The following is a 22,524-nucleotide window of genomic DNA, read 5'->3' on the forward strand; positions in this document are numbered from 1 at the left end:
GGCATGCCAGTCAGATTATTTCATTATCATGGTCACTCCTGGCCTCAAAATCAGAGTCTGCAATTAGGTGGAAAGCTGAATTGTATATAAGAACATTCAAATTAACAAATAATAATATAAACAACTCAAAACTAAAAATACAGTCAATCAGAATCAAGCAGAGCTGTGTTCATACATCAATGATTTGTATACCTTGCTGTTTCAATTAAAAACTGAAAATTATCTGTTACGCCTCCAACTTTTACTTTCATATTTTTAAGTCTGTTTCAATGTATCTGATATTTACATATTATAGTATAATTATACCTACCATACCATGGCTTGGAGTAGGTTAATTGCATAGGAAGATTTACTATGTTTACATTTTTTCTTAAATTATTCTTCTTTTTTTTTTTTTTTTTTAAAAAGCACAGTAAAGAGTCTGAGGACAAATTATTCAACTGTTTATCATACATAAGACTGCATGACTATAATACAAAGGGCTTGTCTTTTTCATTTAACGTTACAATATACACAGCAAGTCCGGACTAGATCTTACAATCTGAACACAGGTATTTAACCTTTTCCATGCTGTTTATGTTTACAATGCACAGAAGTCCTGTAACCAAACTGTGTAGTAAAGCACACAAAACTGGACTGTAACATAACACAGTATGCAGAAGCACTGGATTTTATGATTTCTTCTTTATGCAAATATTTTAAAACTGCTTTATTTTTTGATGCTTGCTAAGGTGTGGCAACCAGTGCACACAAAAATTACCCAGATTTCATATTACCCTTATATTCCTAGACAGCAGTAGTACTAGATTCCTTTTTATATTGCTAAACTCAGCATTCTGTTTCTAAGGTGACAGCCTTTCAACTGCTGTAAACTTTTCTGAATTATTGAATTAAAAAAAAAAAAAAAACACCACTTTCATCCACAGGGTTGATGTGTCAATACAAAAGAAATATGGATTGCTTGATAAAAAAGTTGTGATTTACAAAAAAAATGGTAATCCCAAGTATTCATTTGCATCTACATGGTAGTCAGCTGCTGTGTTGCCACTGTAAGTATAAAAAAATTCCACCTTTTAGTCAGAAAAAATGACTTAGCCACATGGAATTGACCAGTATGAACTTTGATATTTTTCTGCTGAATTAATTTTTAAAAGGGCTTACTGGCAGAGGTAGATCACTGCTTCTGTAATATATAATGGGCAAACAGTGTTAACTGGGATGGGCAATAAGTGAGTTACCCTTATTTGTTCAAATGTTTTTCACTGAGTTTTTACTCTTCATAGAAATAAATGTTTGAATGGGCCCATAAATTTTGCAACTGCCAAGCTGACTGTGTTACATTAAGGCAGCATTACCCCAAAATTAGGCACCTGTTAAATACAGCCTGCTAACCTCAGGTCTCATGTGAGCGTTTTGCTTTACTCAGACTATTATTTTGGACCTGTTCATGCAATCAAGGTCTTGCCTTCAAGTTTACAATTATGTTAATAAGGAATACAAGAATCAACTGCTGGTTTCATAGCTTCTGGATCTAGTGTCCCTTTTACCTTCAGAAGCCTGAACACACTTATAATGTAACAGATGTTATAGTCTCCAAGTAGATGTCAATCTATTATGTTCAGTACACAGATTGCTGTAAATGTATTGGCTATGAATTCAACAACAGTTCCAGTTTTGTTTAAGCAATAGTACAGCCATAATTTTCAACTGACATTTAAAAATGGTCTAGTTACACCTTGTGTCAAAGTGCAGAACTGCTACATTATTGGTTACAGACATCTATGTGCTATAAAAACAGCTTTGGTACAATAAATTATCAAAAAAGAAAATAAATTTTTGTAAAATTCACAGCATAATTGTGAGGCAAAAAAGCAGTCACATAAAATTCTGCATTTTTAAAAATGTTCAGGATGAACAGAAGACATCTTTGTGCAGAAGTAATGGTGGAGAAACCACGTGCCGAGAAAAAGCAAAAGAAAAAAGTAAAAAGCAGGAAGGGACACAGTTGTAGCTATTTCCATCAAACGCAAACCACTACTCCTGTGACCTTCAACCAATAAGGAAGTCAACTTTATGACACACGCAAAGTGACCTTGCAATACCTTACAATAAGTGGGTCACGAAAGTCTATTTTAAAAGAAAGGCCTCTTGAATTACCCATTCTCTGTGTTTTCAGCATTAAGGACTGTCTGCAAAAGCATGTCCAAAAGTGATTGCATCTGAAATGGTAGGCTCTTTTAACTTAAGAGTCCAAATCCATAAGGCCAAAGGTTATCCCAAAGACCACCACTTAGACCTCCCAAGGACTGGCCAGGACCGACCCGTTGATTGCTTCTCAGTGCACCTTAGTTATGAAACCAGTCATATTTCAATACTAACTGACTGTGGTCTCCAAATGATGAGACACACGGAATCCCATTACAATTGCTGCTTTGATCCTCAGTAGATTCAGATAAGGAGAGTTCTGATCACCGCCACTTCGCATGCTTAATGTGCCTTACAAACTCCATTACAACCGTCCCTTTTTACAGCTGAAGAATATATATTTGTGTAATCTGAAGGTCCCTCTTTCTTACAGTACTGCATTTCTGTGCCCATGTTTGTTTGGGGAACTTAAAAAATATATATATTACTCCCCTCCCACCCAAAAACTTCAAAGGGCCTTTATATAAAGTCGTGTGCAATGCCTTTAAAAAGAAACTAGTTTGCAACTACAACTAACATTTGAACAATAACCCCTGTTGAATGAGACCAAAGAAACCCCCCCCCAAAAAAAAACTATGACTAGGTTGTGGCAAGTTAAAATGGGGGAAGCAAAAGGTGAACACCACTAAGCTATCCGTTAAGGTGGGTCCGGACATGGCTCTTAAAAAAACAAAAACAAAAACAAAAAACCAAACCAAAACAAAAAACTTCATTGTCCCTTTGCAATCTTTTCAAGTTTAAAAAAATAGTCAGCTTTGCCCTCCTGTAGCGGTTCAGTGAGTTTATCTCCTTCTGATTCAAGCAGCTTTGCACTTTGTTTTTGGAAAAACACCACTTCTATAAAAACACACAAGAAACAAACTTAGTTTCAGTTTAGTCACGAGCTAGCCACAGGACTTTGCTGAACACAAACTCCTGTCATGGGAGACTCTTCTCTATCAATTCCTTGCCTCCTTGCAAGGTGTCCTTCAGTCATGTAATGAGCAGGACCTGTATTAGCAGAAAACTGGTACGTTGGATGTCCAGCTATGCCAGTCTCTTGGCGTGGATTAGAGTAGACTGTTAAATTCACGTCCATAGCTCCATTTTGTCCAAAGTCCAAGGTATTAGCAGCCACTGGGCGGTTCTGATAGGCTTGATTGCCTTGGTTACCAGTAGAGGAGGAAGATGTAGAGGAAGAAGTAGTTGAGGAAGACAGGGATGTCATGGAGTGGTGACTGTGGCCCACCTCCATAGAATCCTGGGTGGAGGAGCTGTTTGTTGGAGAATTGTAGACCCTTGGCCTGGTCCGGCTACCCAAGGCTTGCTGTCCATGGTGATGGTGGTGGTGGTGATGGTGGTGGTGGTGGTGAGAGCTATTTCCGTGATGATGATGTAATGCATTCTGTTGTTGAGGGGTTACATGAAAGGTGGTTTCTTGAACTGGATGATTTTCAACAGTGACCTGTGTAGGAGCTTCAGTGGCTGTCCAACCAAGTGGTGGAGGAAATTGTTGTCGAACCTATGGTAACAGGCAAGGTAAGAATTAAAATCATTAATTAAATCTATCCATTTACAGTAGATTAGAGAGATGAAGCTATTAATGTTTCCTCTAACTTTTTAAAAGTTAACCAAACCATGCAGTTGCAAAATTATTACAGAAATACAAAAGTACGCAGTTTAAAAGTATTTCTAATATACTTCTCTAAACATACCTTAAGAAAAACTCACATTCCAGATTTTTTTAAAAAATAACAGTTAAAGCAAGTTCAACATGTGACCCTACTGGCAAAATTACAGAAGCAGCTTTACATAATATTAGTGATAAACAACTTAGTATTTGTAAAGCGTCTAGAACAATGAGGCCCTGATGTCAGAATAGGGACTCTGGATACAATTACCACACTAAACTGAACAAATATGTTGTAGTTCATATCTTGAACAGAGTCAGTAACATTAGAAGAGTACTACCCACAGTACTGGAATAACCCAGCTGATTCAAGATTATTAAAATAGCAAGATCTAGCTACACACTAAATTCTCTACTTGGGAGAAAAAAGAAACTGACTGAATTTTTTTCCTTCAGCTGTAAGGAGGTAAATAAGATCTTCTTTTCTTTTTTTGTGAATGCAATGCTTGTAAACTATTGTTTTACATCTGTAATTCTACATCTGTAAGAGTGATGAACAGAAATGACCAATCACTATCACATTTTGGTTTCATTCTTCCAGGAATTCTTCCAAGCTAATATACACTAATTTATACTTTTTATCTGTTCTATAGTAAAATAAAAAAAACTGCTAAACTATTTGTAGTTTATCAGTTGAGCTGTCGCTTCTTTCCAAGAAAAGATATTGTATAAACACTAATTCAGCCTGTGATAATGTTTGAGAAGTACATAAACGCTGTAGGATGGAAGTAAGTACTTCAACAGGAGTGAACATAAGTATGAATTAGTTCTTCACTGGGCTGGAAGACAGAGTTCTGCATACCCTGAAGCCCTGTGTAAGGTGAAGCACTGACAGCTCCACCTAACTCATTACTGACACACAAAACCTTCACCTCTACAAAATTCTGGGAAACTGTTACAGCTACAGGCAGTATTTTTGCCTGCATGTCTGACCTAACATACAAAGAACTATGTAAAAAAGAGTTGGGGAAAAAAGAAACCAAATTTGATGGCTAGGTCCATATCTAAACAACTCTACTCCTTACATGAAAGTGTTAATTAGTTTCAGGGATTTAATATCCTCAGAACATGAATATTTAAAATTTGTATAAATTAAGCAGACAAAAGCTCTACTCAAGACCATACCTGTGGGCTGTGCGTTTCACAGTCCATGGCTTGAACAGCAGCAGTGAAGTGTCCACCACTATGTCGATGCTGGTGTGTGGGGTCGGACCGTGCCCTTCCACTATTACTTGTTCCAGAAGATCCACCTATAAAATCATAACACGCACAACAACAAGAGTTGGACAACAAAATTTACATTAACCTGTAAAATGATGCAACATAAAGGTATTTAAACTGTTTCAAGGTCAAAATACAAGACTTTGATAATCACAGTTTTGTAAATCTACTTTAAATTTTTTGTTGAAGTAGTTACCTATTGAAGATGATAAAAAATGGTTTCAATGTATACGACTGACACATTTGCTTTTTAACAAAAAATAAGATGACATCTATCTGGGAAAGACTCTTTTAATATAATTAGGAAATATAAATTAATTATCTGTTAGTGAGAAACTTGCCTGAGCTTGAAGATGTACTAGAGGTGGTTCCTGAAGACTGTGACTGCTCCATGGCAGGACTCGTAGACACACTGTTACTTGTATTTGTACCTTCATCTGCTGTTTTCTTAAAGAAACTATGCTGTAGGGCATAGTAAGGTTGAATTCGGGTCTTAGGGTCATAATCAAGCATCCTTAAGATGAGGTCTTTGAACTTCAAGTAGTCAGCTACAGTATGACCCGATTCCCCAGCACGACGTCCACCTGGTCCTCCCGTTTCAACTCCTAGTATATTGTGAAGCTTACGAGTTCCAGGCGGTTTGTATTCCTGTTGAGAAGTTAGAAATTGCTTGAAATCAAGTTAAACATTAAGTGTTGGATTTGCATAGTTTAAATATGCCATAAAAGGAAATAAAGCAAATAAAAGTAAGAAACTATTCAACACTACTGAAAATGTTAATCAACCTGTCTTATCACACCAAACAATAATAAACAACAATAAAGCTACACTTTCAGCAATACAAAATATGAAACAGTCAAATAACATCTCACTGTATTTTTATTTTTTAAGGAACAATCCATATTCTCAGCCTAGTTATGTAACCTACCCTTTTTCCATCTTTGGTCTTCTTCAAGTTCCAAGTGCCATCTGGCAACTTCTCAAAGAACTTTCTTGCTTTTGGTGCTTGGTCAAGAATGTGAGCAGGCGGTATCCCCAAAACTTCCACTATTTTATTCATTTGATCCACCTGTTCCAAACAAAGAGTATTTGTAAACAACATGTGACAGGTTACTGAGCAGTGTGATGGAGTCCAATATTCTATAGAGTCACATGGAAAGGAAATGTTAACTACCCACACAAGTTAAACTGTAAATTAACTGTGAGCTTAAGAAAAATCTAATATGTAAGAAATAAATTAGAAGCAAGGGGGGAAACCAGAAACAGCAAATTACAACCCGGCAATTTAGACTACTGGCAAAAGACATTGCTATCATAATGTTGATGTGTACTTGTTTTAGAATTACCAGATTTCCCAAATTTATGCATTATAATTAAACAAAGCAGACCAAAGCCATGAGAATGAACAAAGAATCAAATTACTTTTACCATTTAATAACCGCATACCTCATTTGCCCCACTGAAAAGAGGCTCGCCAGTGTGCATCTCGACTAAAATACACCCAAGGGACCACATGTCAATTGCAAGATCATAAGGCATTCCCAGTAGCACCTCTGGTGATCGATAAAAACGACTCTGGATATATTGATATATCTGAAAGAAAAGCATTTAAAGATAATACACAACATCCAGAAGCACTAGTATGATTTTGTATCACAAAACAGAATTACCATAAAATATATTTTGTATGTAGGCAAAGCCAAAATAAGGTATCCGTGATACTAAAAAGTACCTATATATTAAATTTATAAAAATATTTAAATGTTAATTCTTAAGAAAATACTAGCATTCTCTCTCAAAAAAAAAGTACACATTCGCTCATGATGATGGTATTTTACACTGTAGGGTTGATTAGTGTAATCCCAGGCAACTACAGGGAATCATGCAACTATTCAGTGTTGCATCACCCAAAGAACACCTATTCTACAAGCCACACCAGAATTACACAACACTTCAGACAAATATTATAGTAAAAGATGAAAAGTCACAACTATGTGACCTAGGAAGTGAACATGACAGATAAAGATGTTGCCGGGTCCTTGCCAATATCCCAAACCCCTTCAGCAACAGCAAGTCTGGTAGATGAAATTACCAGTTGATTCCAGGAACTAGGAAACAGCTCACACAAAAAAGCAACAAAGCCTCCTAAACAGTCCTGCTCATTTCACACAGCAGAAAATTCTATCTTGACTCTTAATCTGGAGACTGGCTTAAACATAGGCATATCAAAACAAACAAACAAACAAACAAACAAACAAAAAGAAAAAGCCAAACAAACCTATACTTTATATTCAAAGTTATAAGTAATTCGATTCAGAGCTTTCCAAAGCTATTGATGTTTCCATACCTCTACTTAAATTAACTTTAATGGGGTATTACACTAGGTTTTTGCAATTGTACTTCTTAACATCTCAATGTTATCTTACTGTTGACCTATACAATCTAGGTCTTATTTGTCTTCCTTTGCTCACAATGGAAAAGTTTCTAGTTTATAACAAAAATTCCTTTTCTTAATCCTAAATATATGCCTCACCACTGCTTGCTATCAGTTAGTCCATGAGGTTTCTTAATTCTTCTCCTATAATGATCCTGTCTTCATTATTACTGTTTATACTTCTGAAATTTTATCTCTTTTGCAAATATTGGATCTGTTAAGGCAGTTCTGGTTTAGGTTTTTTAACATGCAGCTTTTTCAAAGCAAAAGGATATCATTCATACCCTTTACACATAGAACCATCACAGGCACATAACACCTGGAAGGTTTGAAATCGTCTTTTCAAAGCCACTTGGAAGTCAGACTGTTCTACCTACAGAAGTCTTCCTTTACCTCTCTAGCTAACAATTTGTTTTCAGCGCAAACAACTAACACAAAGGTACCCTGAATGGAGGTGATCACTCACACAGCCAAGAGTTATTCATTCAACCAGAAAAGAATCCATCTATACTAGAATACAAGGCACACACTGAACAGCGCGCCCTGATAAAATTTTCAGTGAGCAAATTATCAGTACAAATTGAACTACTGAGGAAGATGATTCTTCTCCCTAATGAAAACAGGCTTTCGCATCCAAGCAATATTATTTAGGTTCTTAAGTATTAATTTAACATTTCTCAAATCAAAAATGCAATTGCTTGCCTTCAAAGCAAATGAGCAACAGGACACAATAATGAATTCTTTTGACATTGACTTATTCGCATGGTTCTATCTTAATCTGAAGAACCAAGGACAGAAAGCAACTCAGTCTTTTGCCCTGGAAAGGCTTTGCATATATGTAACTTTATTCAGAGTAATAATGCCACCTAACAGAATCCAGGCAATCTACAGGTGCTAAAGTGTTTGTAAAAATGGGTTTAGTTATAAGCGGTATCTTTAAGAGCCAATTATTGCAATGTTTTGATGCCCAAATACCTTCTTATCTTCAAGGCATACTAAATAGATAACATCTTAAAGTAGAAGGAGGAAATACATTACAGAACAAGAAAATAATAAAGGAGCAAGTGTTTAATAGCATTGCACTGCAGCAGACTTAAGTGCTGATGTATTCTACATTACATAGCATAAAAACATAACCAAAAGGGGGAAAAAAAAAGATGGGAAGTTCATCTATGGTACTAAAATTCAAATTCACATCTCCTACAGACTGTTGATCCCTAATACCAGATTCAAAAATTAACTACTATTTGATTTAAATCAGCATCTGTGAAGTTTAAATTAGCTATTTAGCTACTACGACTTAAAAATAATAAGTTTCTCATACGTATTCAATAATAGTGTAATTAGCATTTTTGCTCACACTCACCCTCTGTCCAAGTTGACAAGAACTGCCAAAATCAACAATCTTGATAGCGCTTCGTTTGGGGTTACAGAGTAGGATATTCTCAGGTTTTAGGTCACAGTGAATGATACTAAGTTCAGGAGTCGCCAGGAAAAGCAGCGCAGTGCACATTTGCTGTGCAAATTTTCGTGTCAGGTTCAGTGAGACCCCTCGGAAGTTGGTGTTGCGCAGCAGATCATACAGATTGTAGGACAGCATTTCAAACACTAAGCAGAGATGGTTTCGGAACATAAAGTGGCGCTTCAAATGCACTTTAAAAAAGGGAAGAAAATAATTAACACAGATGCTGTGAGATGACTATTAAATGCAGATTACAACACAGTGCTTAAATACTTTAATCAGTCTGTAGGAAGCTGACCTGTGAATAAGATAAGACATAGTTAATGGTTTTCCTAGATGTGTGGTTATTTACAAAATACTGTTGCCATGTGTAGGGTATGGGGGGATATTGTGCACATCTGAAGTGTCCTCAGGTGTACCTTAGTGAAGCTGTATTAACCAAAAATAACTCTTCTGTCTTTTAAATCATATTTTCAAAATAAACGTATCACTCCGCTATTAAACAGGGGCAAAAACCTCTGGGTAAATAAAGAGGAGCAGCACAGCATTCCAAAAGAAGTTACTTCATGCTTACTGAAGGAGAAATCCAACAACATTCACAACTAATCTTTGTCCTCAAAAAATTATCAATAGCCCTATCGAACTAAAAACATCAGTAAAAAAGACCAGAAGTACAAACTGCACATCATGCAACCTTTCCCACAACACACACAGTCTTTTTTAGGGGAGAGTTTATTTCTTCCCCCTCATAAACATAAAACCGTATTCAAGTCCAAGCAGACTGGACATAAGTACACATGCACCAGCATACATAACAATAAGAACATGTATCACACTTTAGTTTAAGTTATGTATTAGGAATTTCCCTTAAATATACACAGAAAAGTATTTGAAAACCCATGAGTGTACTGAAGTATATACATCAGCCCTGAATTAATACGTTTCCACTCTTCATAAAATATTCATATAACTAAGGGAGAGAAGAAAAAACAAAGTCCTTCAGAAATTGAAGAGGAGAATGAAGTGAAAAGAGGAAGGAAAATCAAAGTATAAACCTGCTTAGATAAAAGACACTGCAGTACAAGACTTAAAAACCAAACAGTCTTCCCCGTCAGTTAAAACAAACTAAACTATACACATTAACTAGAACCTCTCAGCTAAAAAGATGTATTTCTTTTCTTTTGGGAATGAGGGAATGGTTTCTGAAATTCTTCGTGGTAGTACATCTACAGACTGTACTAATAAAATTTAGAAGTATTCTCCTAAGCAGGGTTCTGCTTCCTCTGTGTTTCAGAGAAGCCATCAACTTGCTTTTCCAAATGACAGCATCTTAAAACAATTTAAACTAGTAAGGCCAGCTTAATTTAAAACATACCAAGACATAACTGCAATTTATAGGTCACAATCCTCGATGACTTCAATTAATAAAACTGATCAAAATTCCAAAGGCATTACACATTTGTATTAATGAGGCATAATCTCAGTTTATGAAAGCAACCAATCCAGTCCAAATCTAATTAATTTGATTCATGGAATAGGTGAAAATTTTGCCACAATAACCTGTTACAGGCAAGCAGGGTTTACCAGGCTCTTGAACATTCAGGTTAGTTGCCACAAGTAAAAGAAAACTGAAATAGGCCAAATACTTCAGTCCTCAGATAAAAAGCAATACAGTCCCTTCTTTTTCGTAATGAAGTCTTCAAGCAGTATTAGCCCAATCATAATTCAAACTTTCAATTAAAGTAATTACTTGGTGCCCCACGGAATTTTACTTTCTCCTTTACTCTAAGCCAGTTCTTCATGTGTCCCTTACAGCTTACCTGTAACAAGGCCACCTGCTTCCCCCCGATGCCAACTCCTACAACACTCCTAGACTGCCTGCGCTGTCTTGCTGCCTTGGCCTTATTGCCAATATCCCCCCACCACGAAAGCACCAGCAACTTTCATGTCCCTGCGGCCTGCCTCCAGCTGACTGCAGTTCCTCTCCACACCACCCACGTTTGCTGACCTTGCCAGCTTGGCCAGAACCACCACTTACCCCAGATGATCTGTAACTACCAGCCTGCTCCTGGCCACCTAGTACCACCTGCCACTGTTAGATGGCGCAAAGAGTTTGGGTAAGGGTTAAACTCTCCACACCTTGCCTTCAGTGAAGGCATCACATTGTGAATGTTTCTGCCCTACTCTGCCAACCATTCTCCACACAGCTTGGAGGCCGTGATGCATTCTGATACCCCTATTAGATCTGGAGATCAGCCAGGAGGTTTGAAGCTAATAGAGTGCGGCTGACAGACACCATAAATGCTTAAACTTTATGTCCTTAAGCAACCAGGCTAAAATATATATACCCACAATCCAGTCTCTTAATTTAACCATTTTTTTCCTGAACTCTACATTTTACAGCACGCGGTGTATTGCAATACACATAATTTGCTCAAAAAAAAAAAAATTAAAAGGTGTTATCCTTATTCAACTATTTTCAGCAATACTGAGTAGTATTTTTCAGTGAAGTGCCTAGAGATCTCAGTTTTCCAAGGTCTGTTTTTGCATAGCATGCAATACAAGGTATTCATTCAAAACATTATCTGTTTGGTTTTTTGATCTTTACTAATGTTGTCATATTCATTAAATGCTGTATTCAAGGGGGAACGATTCAAATATAAATATATCCTAAGAGATCAAGAGATTAGCCTGAAACAAACATACAACTGTTATAAGCTGTGCCTGCCTAAACAAAAGCAGCGCATCATACCTCTCCAGTGTTCAGAATTATCAGAACTTAAAAAACAAAAAAACCCAAAACAAACAAAAAAACCCAATACTGCTCTGTTTATACAGCCATCTCTTGTTAAGACACCCAGTGAGACGTGAAGTTTTGGTCATTCTCATTTTATGTGATGTTACAAAGAGACTCTAAAAAGCAAAAATTCCAAGAGCTTTCTTGATAATGGCTATAGTGCCTTTATTTGTTGTGCATTAACCTAAAACTGGTCACAGCTTTAAGGTTTTTGAAACCTCTTTCTGATGTAGCATGCTGTGGAGTTCTGTTTCTAACTTTACATTAGCATGTTCCCAATAAACAAGTTAAAAATACCTTAAAAACTTCTAAACTGATAAAATATATACTAAAAAGGAAAAGATAATATTTTAATAAAACAAGTCAAAATACAACCTAATCAGTACACAAGATAATTTAAAACCAATATATATTAACATTATTTCAAAGTTTTCTTTCCAAACCACAGAAAGAAAAATTAGTAAATCAATATATACATGAAAATCAAAACAGCATAGCTATTAAGTGTTTCACCTTTTACAAACTAAAATAAAGGATGCTTAAAAATGGAGTGTCATTTTCCTTAATCTTTCTTTCTCAAACTTCTCCATCTCTCTTTTTGGAATCCTGCTCCATTCCTTTCATCATGTTTTTTGCCCAAATCTCTACTCTAAAGATCAGACAGTTTAATAAACTTTTCACATGAGCTGGCTCGAGTGACATTAGAATAATAATTCAAGGGAACAGGATGCCAATTTACAAGAACAGTCAGAATTATAAGCTTTAGCAATGTTCTGTGAGATCTAAAGGGGCAAGTCTTAACATTTACACAAGACTTATCTCAGGTCTGTTATAAAGCATTTTGAGCTTTTCTAATACATGATCAAGAAATTAATGATTAAGCTAGCCATGAACTATTGCGTGATGTTGTTCCACATTAACTACCCGTGCTCTTATTCATGACAATTCCAAGTGAAGATACATTCAAAGCAGTGAAAGAGGTGTGAACTACCACAGACCACAGCTTCTGTGGAACAACTGATCCATGGCAACTTGTTCAGGTGACCATACCATTAATTGGAAAAGAAAATTTTTCAAAAGATCTGAATGCTACAGAATAACAAGTCTGTTATTTCACAATGTTTCCTATAATTTCTTCTGGATCTGATCCTATATATAAAGCAAACTGTTGCTTTTATGCCAAGTTATTTAAACTAAATAATATCAGAAATGCAAAAAGTTATATAATTTCTTTTTAGTTCTTAAGCTCCAAAAGAATTAGTTGCAGCATCCTAAGCTCTACAGCAGGATCTAAAATATTCCTAATGATTACATAAAAAGTAAGAATAATTATTTGAATACCTATATAGTATTTCATCTCGGTGTCGTGTTTGTTCATAAGCTCAAGCAGTCGCACTTCAATCTGGGCTTGGTTTAAGAAAGCCTTCTTGTTTTTTATAATTTTAATAGCCACCCACTCCTGTTCCACTCTGTCATAAGCCTTTACGACCTGAAAGAGAAAAAGCCACATACATAAGCAAAATCTCTCAATTCGAGTTTTCAAAATACAGTAAAACACATTTTCTAAACATATCCAAATTTAGAGAAAAAAATATTTTTAGAGCTGCCATTCTTTCTAATTAAATTTCTTTTCTTACTTGATACTACAATGAAGCCACAACTGATCACGTGAAGTTTCTTGCAGCAATGTCACAAAATAGAACTGAGGCTTCATGGAGCTGCACTAAGGCAAGTATTGTATTCAAGTGCAAGTAGTAAATCAACAACACAATATTGAAAATGACTGGCAAAATAAGAGGAAAACTAACAAAAACAAAAGAAACCTTCTAGCATTTTTCTCAAGCTTTGACTTGCTACCAATAGTCAAAACAAATATTACTGCAGAGAATATATAATCCCTAGTACCATTACCAGTACTATTATGTTTTAATTTAAAAACACAAAACAAAAAGTTAAAAATGTGGATTGATAGCAAAAGTTTAAGGATCTGCTCATTTGCAAAATGCATTACCAGATGTATATACTGAAGGGTATCCAGATGCTATTTGTAATAACAAGAAAGACCACAGATTTCAGAGTCTTGAACAGACACTCAGTTTGACAGACTTAAGAACAAAGAGTTCAATTTCAAACTGAAAAAGCAATACCAACTCATATGAAACCTGTATTACAATTCACATGAATTACAGGCTTCCCAGCTTGTATTACCTGTCCAAACGATCCTTTGCCTATTAAAGAGTCAATTTCATAACGATCCATCCACTTCTCCCCATTTTTTACAATGTAGTCATAGTTGTCATCATCATAGCCATCGTTGTAAACTTTTCGCTCCTTCTTATGACTGGAATCATCTCCTTGGCCCTGCTGATGCCGCCGTTTTTTTTTTGCATAGTAAACCTATAGGTGAAGAATACATTGCTTAAAAGAGCACTTTTTAGAGCAATGATTTAGCAAAGCTTTTATAATCATCCTGTACCCACGTACCTAATTCTGTAATTTTAAAATATGACTTCTAATACTGAAAAACAAATAATCCTCTCTTGTTATCACTCTATTTAAGTAAAGCAATTATACCAAAAGCAAGATCTTGATGAATAATTAAAAATAAATTTGTAAGCAGACCTAAATAAATGCACTGATAACACTGATCCTTTGAGCTCGTAGGTGCAAAAAGAAAAGATACATCACAGTAAACTACACACAGTGAAATTACAATCAAAACTTTTAAACAGCCTGGTTTGAAAGGTTAAAATGCAACCAGAAAAAATTAAAATTCAAAAACCAAAAAAACCTCCTTTAATTACTAATTACTATATTTAACAAAAGATTCGTGTAAATGTTGCATAACAATACTGTATACATGCATAATGACTAAGCATGGAAATAATTACATCTATCTACCACTTTTTAAAAACGCTGCTGGAAGGAAAACAATAGGTATTTACAACATTTAACCCACATTCACAAAAAAACCCCAAGAAGTTCAGCATCTTAGTCTGACCACCCAAAAAGCCAGTGACAAAAAAGTTCCCAGCTTCTAGTCCCAGACAGAGACCACTAAAGAGATAATGTTTTTAAATAGACTGGAAACAGCAGTTAACAGTCACTCTTTTCACAAGATTAAAAAAAGTTTCCAAGCCAGTCTGTGATCACTGCAGGAATCACTTCACATTCCCTACAACCACCTAAGAGTTAGAAACTAACTGATGCTTTCCTGTGTTAAATACATCAGTTTCGTATTTTACATTGGCTATTAATAATTAATTAGACAAACAAGAGAAAACAGGTCTTTACTATTTTCCTTAAAAGCTTGAACACAACATTCATAAAGTTTTATAGGATGAGCCAAAAGAGTGTTTGTGCCACTCTTATTTCCATGTCATACACCAAAAAAGCTCAAAATTTGTTTATAAAACAACAGAAAATCAACTCTAGCATTAAAAATTCTGCATGTGCTGGTGAGCAAGCAGGACTGTGACATCAGTGAGCTCAAATGAGATGTGAACGACTGAGAGGAAATTTCACGTTCCTTAGATCTTCATAAGGCTTGCAAAGCCTGAATGCTCAATGAATAAGCATAAGAAAAAAAATCTAGTATTTCCTTGGTGACTAGTAATTGAGGAGGATTCCTAAGATTTTTGAAAGAGATGTAAAATATAGAAAGCAGACTTTCAGAACTTAAGAAGAATCAGGCCTAGAAATTACAACACCCAAGAACTTAGTCACATTTGAAAATTTAAAGCTATGCTTTTAGCATTCAGCCACATCTATTGCAAAAATTTTTATCGATTTTCATCATGGATTCTTCCCCCTCCAAAAAAATTTCAACAACAAAAGAAGAAATTCAAAACTTTTCTGGTATTACTCAAGAAAAAAAATTAAGCTATGTTCTCTCTTTCTTTTTACTCTTCTCCATGCAGAGGAATAAGGTGTTTTCTTCAGACATGATTCAAAGGCAGACAAAAACACTTCTGTCCTTTGCAGTCACTATCTTTTATAAAAATAATGCACAATTTCTTTATCTATTGTCAAAGGATTTCCCAGAATAAGACAAAATCCCTAATTAATGCCAGCAAAAGAAATGCATTTAAATGCAGCACGATTCATAGAAAATATACTTAATAATGTCTTCTAAACAAAAGCATCACAGCAATACACATTAAAAAGATAATTGGAGCCATTACCTCATTAATATGTTTGTATGTTTTGATCAAATCTACGGAGAGTTTCCTCAAAGGAGCAGTAGCTGGATCACGGAAAGTTTGGGGCATTCGCCTCTGTAATACGACAATATCACAACTTAGACAGAAAAAATCTATACACTGCCATATCTCTCACAGAGGTGAGCTATTTAATTCTACCATCTTTCTTGTTAAGAAGACATAAAAAAGAAAAAAATAGGAATCAAAGCAATGATTTAATCCATCAAACAAAAACCCCAACCCCCAAATCCCAGACACTCTCCCAATACACCTATCAGGCTTAATTCCTATAAACAGTCTTTCCCCCTGCAAAAAATACAGCTCCTTTGACAATACAGATTCTTGCTGACTTCACTCCTTTACCTCATGACTGATACATGAACTGTAACTGTATTTAGTGCATAGCTACATTAAAACCACAAATAGAAGTTAACGATAACTACTACTGGAAAACTAAGCTTTGTCAAGTATAACTAAGGAACAGCAGCTTGCCACATTAAACCGCATTAAATTCAAATTAAAAAAAAAAAAAAAATCAGATCTACTGTGCTTTGCAAAATCTAGGCCTGAGAAGAAATCTGAAGCACGCTCAAGAATACCATATCTAGCTTTAAAGTTTTAAAACTAGTGTTTCCTCACTTGTGTTTCCTAAAATTGGCAGCTTTTAGAACAGGTCTTCAACAGCAGGCCAATATTTTTGTATTTTTTCCTAAAGAAACAAGACTTAGGTGTCTGTGTGTGTGTGATAAAGTTCTGTCTGTCTCTTGTTTCTCGTGCATGTGCCCCAAAAGACTTCTGGATCTACTGATCAACTTCTACTCCTCCTAAAGATTTGGTCGAAATCTCAAAAGATAAAGTTCCTATAAGTTTTCCTCAAAACAAGTCACAAACTAGAGGTAATCCAAATTAGTACTACCAGTGAAGAGAAGGCAGAAAAAATTAAGTCCTTATCCATTTCATTTGGCAAAAGCTGACTACTTATCCAGCATACGCTTACTTAACAGCACAAACGTACCACCAGACAAGCTTCAGCTGCTTCTCCTTCTCATCCAGCAAAGGTGTCAATGAGGAGTTAGGAGAGAGAGTGATGAGGTTAGGGTGGCTGGTCAGCAGCCTGTCTCTCTCTATTCCCTCTCTTTCCAATGACATAAATCCAAAGGCCATGTTAAGCAATTCTATTACTTGGTGTAAAGGCTTGTTTCATACATGTTAAAGCTTCTTCTACTTCCTTACTCATTAGTAAGATGGTTAGGCGACAGGGTGCCACCACGTTCAGCCTCACAACCCTCATCTCACATTATCTCATCTCACACCATCAAATACGCTAGGGCTCACAACTCTCTTCTCTTCTAAGTGTTTAATCTGACCCGCTGCCTCCAATTACGGATAAACCGACACTCAACCTTCTGCAGAGCTGAGGGAAGAGCATAAGCCATCAACAAAAAGAATGAAACAGATTTAAGTAAAAGTATTGTTGAACTAATAAATGAACTGGAAAAGAGCAACTGCTCCTCTGTCTTTCATGGTATTATTACTTGCAAAGGTGGCTGTACAAATAGCTCTGTTTTCTGTGCTCAGTGACCAAATTAAAAAAAAAACAACAAAAAACATGTTGAAACAACCCCCAAAATTCCTCACAAGCAAAACTGATAAAAAGCAGTTTGGAAAGAAAAGCAGACATCTGAAATTGGATCTGAGTTCATGTACGCAAATCACCATACTAAGAAAGAGACAGAAACAACCCATGAAAACAAAAACAGCACCAACAAAAGAGAGACAGAGAATGCCACCCCCGAAAATCACTCCCCCTGAAAGCTGTACTTTTCCCTCCCATCCTAGAGTTTAAGTGTGCTGGTAAATTTCCAAAAGGGGAGAAAGAGAGCGGGGAGGGAAAGAACCCCACACCAGGAAACTGTCCCAACCTTACTGCATCTCTATATGGCTGGGGCTCCCAAAACTTATGAAACTCAGGGAAGCTGAAGGCTCCCAAGAAACTGCAGTTCAAAGCCTTGATGTACACCATTCAAAATAAGCCCACAGAACATTTTTATACCCATGCAAGACTGGCATCTGGCCTTTTGGATTCGAGAATGTTTCTCAGAGCTCATGAAATACAGGTTAAACTTGCCTCAAGGAATTTTAACATAGGGCATGTCCTGGGGTGACTGTTTTAATCAATTCACTTTTGGACAACGCTACGACCATCAATTTTCTTCAAGTAGTTTTACTAAATTAATCCTTCAATTATTTTCTTATTACAAGCACATGACCACAAATGTTTTGCAATATCAGAAAAGTTTGTTTCAAAATTTTCTGAACAAACTATTTGATGTTTCCAAAACATTTCTGTTGTTTTCCTTTCATCTGTTAAACATGTTCACTGTTAAACAAGTAACACCCAAATACGATTATTTTCAATTGTCTTACACTGCACTGTTAGACAACTGAACAGCATCTACCCTAAATCACCACTTTCACTGTTACAGGTTTTTCAAATGCAAGTACTTCCTTTAAATTTCTACACCAGATTTAAAGAGATTACTGGAACATGGTAACACTGCTAGATCTTGCTGCTAGGAGAAATCACACTGCGGTGCATGAATACGTGCAAAGACTACACTCTCTCCTAGGCTGACACAGCCACCACAGCATCTCTGTTGCTGAAGGTTAGTTTGGAGGAAATTTCCCACGTAGAGAAGAACTCCATAGTTCAGACCAACTATTCAGACATAAGATTGCTCTAATTTGAAAAAGGAATTTGTAGCACAAGTGTTCATGTTTATTTTCTAATTTGCCACTCAAATTTTCTAACTAAAAAGAAAAAAATCTTCTATTTCAACTCTGAAAAAAGCAACGTGGAGAAAAAGAATCTAATTTGTTGTTGTCTCCTAATCATAAATACATAAAATTCTGAAGGCCATCTCTGAGATGTTTGCAGCTAGTTGCCTACCTGAAAACTGTGTTTTCAGTCATGCTTTTAGACAATCATGCATTTCTGAGGACATATTTTAACCTGTATGAACTTTTTAACAGGTAGTAATTTGCTATCCCGGATCCATATGAAAGTTTTGGGTGGGAGAGGAGAAGGAGTTGACCTTCTCTTCTTCCTCCCCTCGTTATATTTCAAAAAACATTAACATTCCCTTCTTCTTCCAAGATCCTTTTAGAGGAGGAGGTTGCTCTCTTCTTCCTCTGATGACAAAAGATTATGGAACAAAGTGGTCATTATCCATTTTATGTAATAGCACTTTTAAATTCTTTATCACTGTGGTAATACTGACTTCCCTCTTGGCTTCAAAGGATGCTCTACTGCAAAAAAAATCCAAAATATCCTACTTTGCAAGCTCCAGTCTCTATCTGGTGGCCAGACAGTAATACTGCAACCTCTGATCTTCCCAAAGACAGAACGTGAATCAAAAGATTTGCTACATTTCAAGGCAGAGAGACAAGAAACTACTTTCATTACAGTTATGTATGTCAGTAAATATCCACTACATGCTGACTGGACCACACTCAGGCCTTCATGGAATCAGTACACCTAGCCAAGGTGGTGGCATGTTGAAGTTAAATTACAAGTAAGGAATTGAAATCTGATTTTCTTGTCCATTAACCAAAGGCACATGAGCTACTCCTGAGAAGCAATTAATAAGTAGTCAGACCAAGGAAGAATCAAGTAAATACAAAAAAAAAAAAAAAAAAAAAAGCAACTGAAGCCCGAATTATGTGTATTAAATTCATTTGGGTCAAACCAGTTTAAAAAAAATATTTGTGATTTTTAACTCAGGTATGCTATTTTAGCTAGCATAGACTTTGAGGTTTAGTGAATGAAGGAACAGATAACTCACACTCTCTTTCCCTCCCTCCATCTACATATATAATCTCTCTTTCTTTGGCCATATGCTTTGTTATCTAGAAAACAGATGGCACTGTTCCCACTGACTGTATTTTATTTTGATTAAGGGAAATTTTATGAGCAAATATATATGTTCAGTTAATGGAATGCTCTAATCCAGATTTTTTTAAAAAAATCCATCACCATCTAAACTCATTTAAAAAATTCTGGCTGCATATAGTACAAATTTCATTTTAAAAAATGCAGAAATAAAGAAGATTTTATATTTTAAGAATATCTTTTAGCAAGAATTCCAATTGTAACGACATATTTAATAGACCCATCTGAATGGACCAGTCTCATCTCCTATGCCGCTTGCTATTTAAAACTCTTCCTGCATCACAACAATATAGGATAGGAAGTCAACCCTGTCCCCTTGCAGTGGCAGGCGGCCACATAATAGATGGTGCATCCATAAGGTCAATAAAACAGCTGTTTAATTGATAAAACCACAAGCCACAGTAACTCTTCTCCACAACCTACAGCAAACTCCAGCTTTTTAGCCAAAGACAGGAGAAAAAAATATACGTGCCAGAGAACAGGACATGAGAAATCCAGGAATCTTCTTCAGACTGACTGTACTCAGAGTCAAAACTACATGTAGGTAGGGAGAGAATTTCAGTCCAATTACTTTAATCATTGAGTCATGTTCTGCGAGTTATTTACCTCTTATTTTGGCTTCCTTCCTCAAGTACATATGATTCCTGAACAAAAGTAACAGTAAGGACCAAACAAACTTTAAGTAAAATAAATTTAAATGAAAAAAAAAAAATCCAGCAAGCAAACAAGTGGTGATCTTCCAAAAAATTTATCCTGCCTGATTCAGCCCAACCATTTTCAAAAGAAGAAGGGAGTGAGGGGCAAGGGGGGGGGGGGAGAGAAAGGGAATAAAAAATTCACTCTCTTAAGTTCTTGTTGCCAGAGCATAAACACATTTTTCTTAAAAATGTCTGAGATAGAAGGAAAATGAGGGAAATGCTTTTACTGGGGGGAAAAAAAAAGTTCATATTCGTGACAGAGTCTAGTGAAACCTGGCCATCATTTTAATCACTTTTATAATAATGTTAATCATTATTGAGTAACTGGACTAAGGATTTGCTACTGCCTGCTAGAACACATTACATTCCAGTGAACTAGCTGCCATCAATAACTTCTCTGGCCAACATCAGCTCAGCAAAACCCTGAATTTTGCAGGTGATAATTGAGCTTAGATACATAGAGAGAGAGAGATGTTTGACAGTCCTAAAGCGCGAAGTCTGGCCTTTGAATTACAGGTGCTTTGTGAAACCTGAACTGCTGGAATTCGTTATCAAAATCTGCCCAGGAATCTCGCCTCAATTTCCTTATCAGGTAAATCAATTTTCTATTCTTTTGTACTTTACTGACAGAAGTTTCAGGCAATCTGAGTATCCATGATGAAGATAAACAACACTAACACAGCACAGAAGAAATGCTCGTTTGAAGTTGTGAAAACTTTTGTGCTCTTATCTTACATTAACATCAGGCTAAGCTGAATTCACAGGATGCAACCAGCTGAGACAGGACGAAGAAATATTATTGCTTGTTACTGCTAAAGGAGAAAGGTCCCACAGATCTCACGCTTCTATTCACTCTAAATCACATGTTCTTACTGATTTCATCATGCTGGCTCCGGCACTTGTCAGAGAGGTTAGACCAACAACCAAGAGCAGGACCCCATCGGGCCAGCAGGTCAGGCACTTGGAGAATCACAGCTTAAGAGTAAACCTTTAGAATTCAGCAGTTTTTCAGAAACAAGAGCCTTAAGCCTGACTACTGAACAAAAAGGACAGAGCTGACAGTTTTTAAGTGTAATTTAAAGCCTCATAAGTGAAAAACAAATCAACATTGTTGGCTTTGAAGTATCTTCCTGTTAGTTGTTTCTTGCCAATGATGAGGTGAGTAACTTTAGGCCACCATAACCATAAAGCAACAGGGGCAACAGAAGGCATGTGAAGACCATTTTAAGGGTAATGTACAATGTAACTATACATAACTTCAATATAAATTAACATTACTGTTTCCTAACCTGTAATCTGTGACTGCTAAAATATCTAAATACAGTCTGCAAACAATTACAAATCAAAAAACAGGCAGGATGGAGTGGAAATAAAAATAATCAATTAACATTGAAGTCCTAGCCTCCTCATTATTTGGTTATGAATGAAAATCATTACAGGAACTGGAACAAGATAATACTCCTCTGAAGAAGGAGTCAGTCCTCACTAAAAAGGAAGACAATAAAAAAAAAAAAAACCCTGAAAAACATACTAAGGGAGATCATTTTTTCCATTTATCAAAATTAGTTTATAGAAGATGCTGCTATTCTAAATACTAAAAGTAAACTGCAACTGACTAAGAGTATCCTTATCCTGTTTCAGCTTGAGGAAATATCAAGACGACATTTATTTTCAGAAAGAAACTACTTGATATTTATTTTTCCTTAAAAAAGAAAAAAAAAAATCAGGATGCCAAAACCAGACACTTCTTACTGTGTTTTATTTTCAAGCAAGCCTGTTTTGTCTGGATTTGGACAAACTACTCACTTTACACAGTTCAGCAAACGCAGCAATCACCTAAGTTCCCTTTGTAACATTTGCATCCTGGATCCCTTCAGTTAAAGA

The 22,524-nt window shown here is 36.0% G+C and overlaps 1 protein-coding gene across 2 annotated transcripts in view; it reads right to left on the bottom strand.

Annotated features, from left to right (window-relative positions):
• Nucleotides 1-422: 422 nt before the first annotated feature.
• DYRK1A (dual specificity tyrosine phosphorylation regulated kinase 1A) overlaps nucleotides 423-22,524 on the bottom strand; it is a 90,233-nt gene continuing 68,131 nt past the window's right edge. For both annotated transcript variants that reach the window (XM_067298647.1, XM_067298655.1), the window contains 9 exons: nucleotides 15,973-16,065; nucleotides 13,997-14,185; nucleotides 13,130-13,277; nucleotides 8,896-9,182; nucleotides 6,542-6,688; nucleotides 6,024-6,164; nucleotides 5,437-5,743; nucleotides 5,000-5,124; nucleotides 423-3,706 (listed from right to left, as the gene is read on the bottom strand). In XM_067298647.1, coding sequence (XP_067154748.1) covers nucleotides 3,083-3,706; nucleotides 5,000-5,124; nucleotides 5,437-5,743; nucleotides 6,024-6,164; nucleotides 6,542-6,688; nucleotides 8,896-9,182; nucleotides 13,130-13,277; nucleotides 13,997-14,185; nucleotides 15,973-16,065 — 2,061 coding nt within the window. In that variant the 3' untranslated portion in view covers nucleotides 423-3,082. The remainder of the gene's footprint in view (nucleotides 3,707-4,999; nucleotides 5,125-5,436; nucleotides 5,744-6,023; nucleotides 6,165-6,541; nucleotides 6,689-8,895; nucleotides 9,183-13,129; nucleotides 13,278-13,996; nucleotides 14,186-15,972; nucleotides 16,066-22,524) is intronic.

The sequence above is a fragment of the Apteryx mantelli genome, chromosome 1, assembly GCF_036417845.1.
Source record: "Apteryx mantelli isolate bAptMan1 chromosome 1, bAptMan1.hap1, whole genome shotgun sequence".
NCBI classification, from domain to species: domain Eukaryota; kingdom Metazoa; phylum Chordata; class Aves; order Apterygiformes; family Apterygidae; genus Apteryx; species Apteryx mantelli.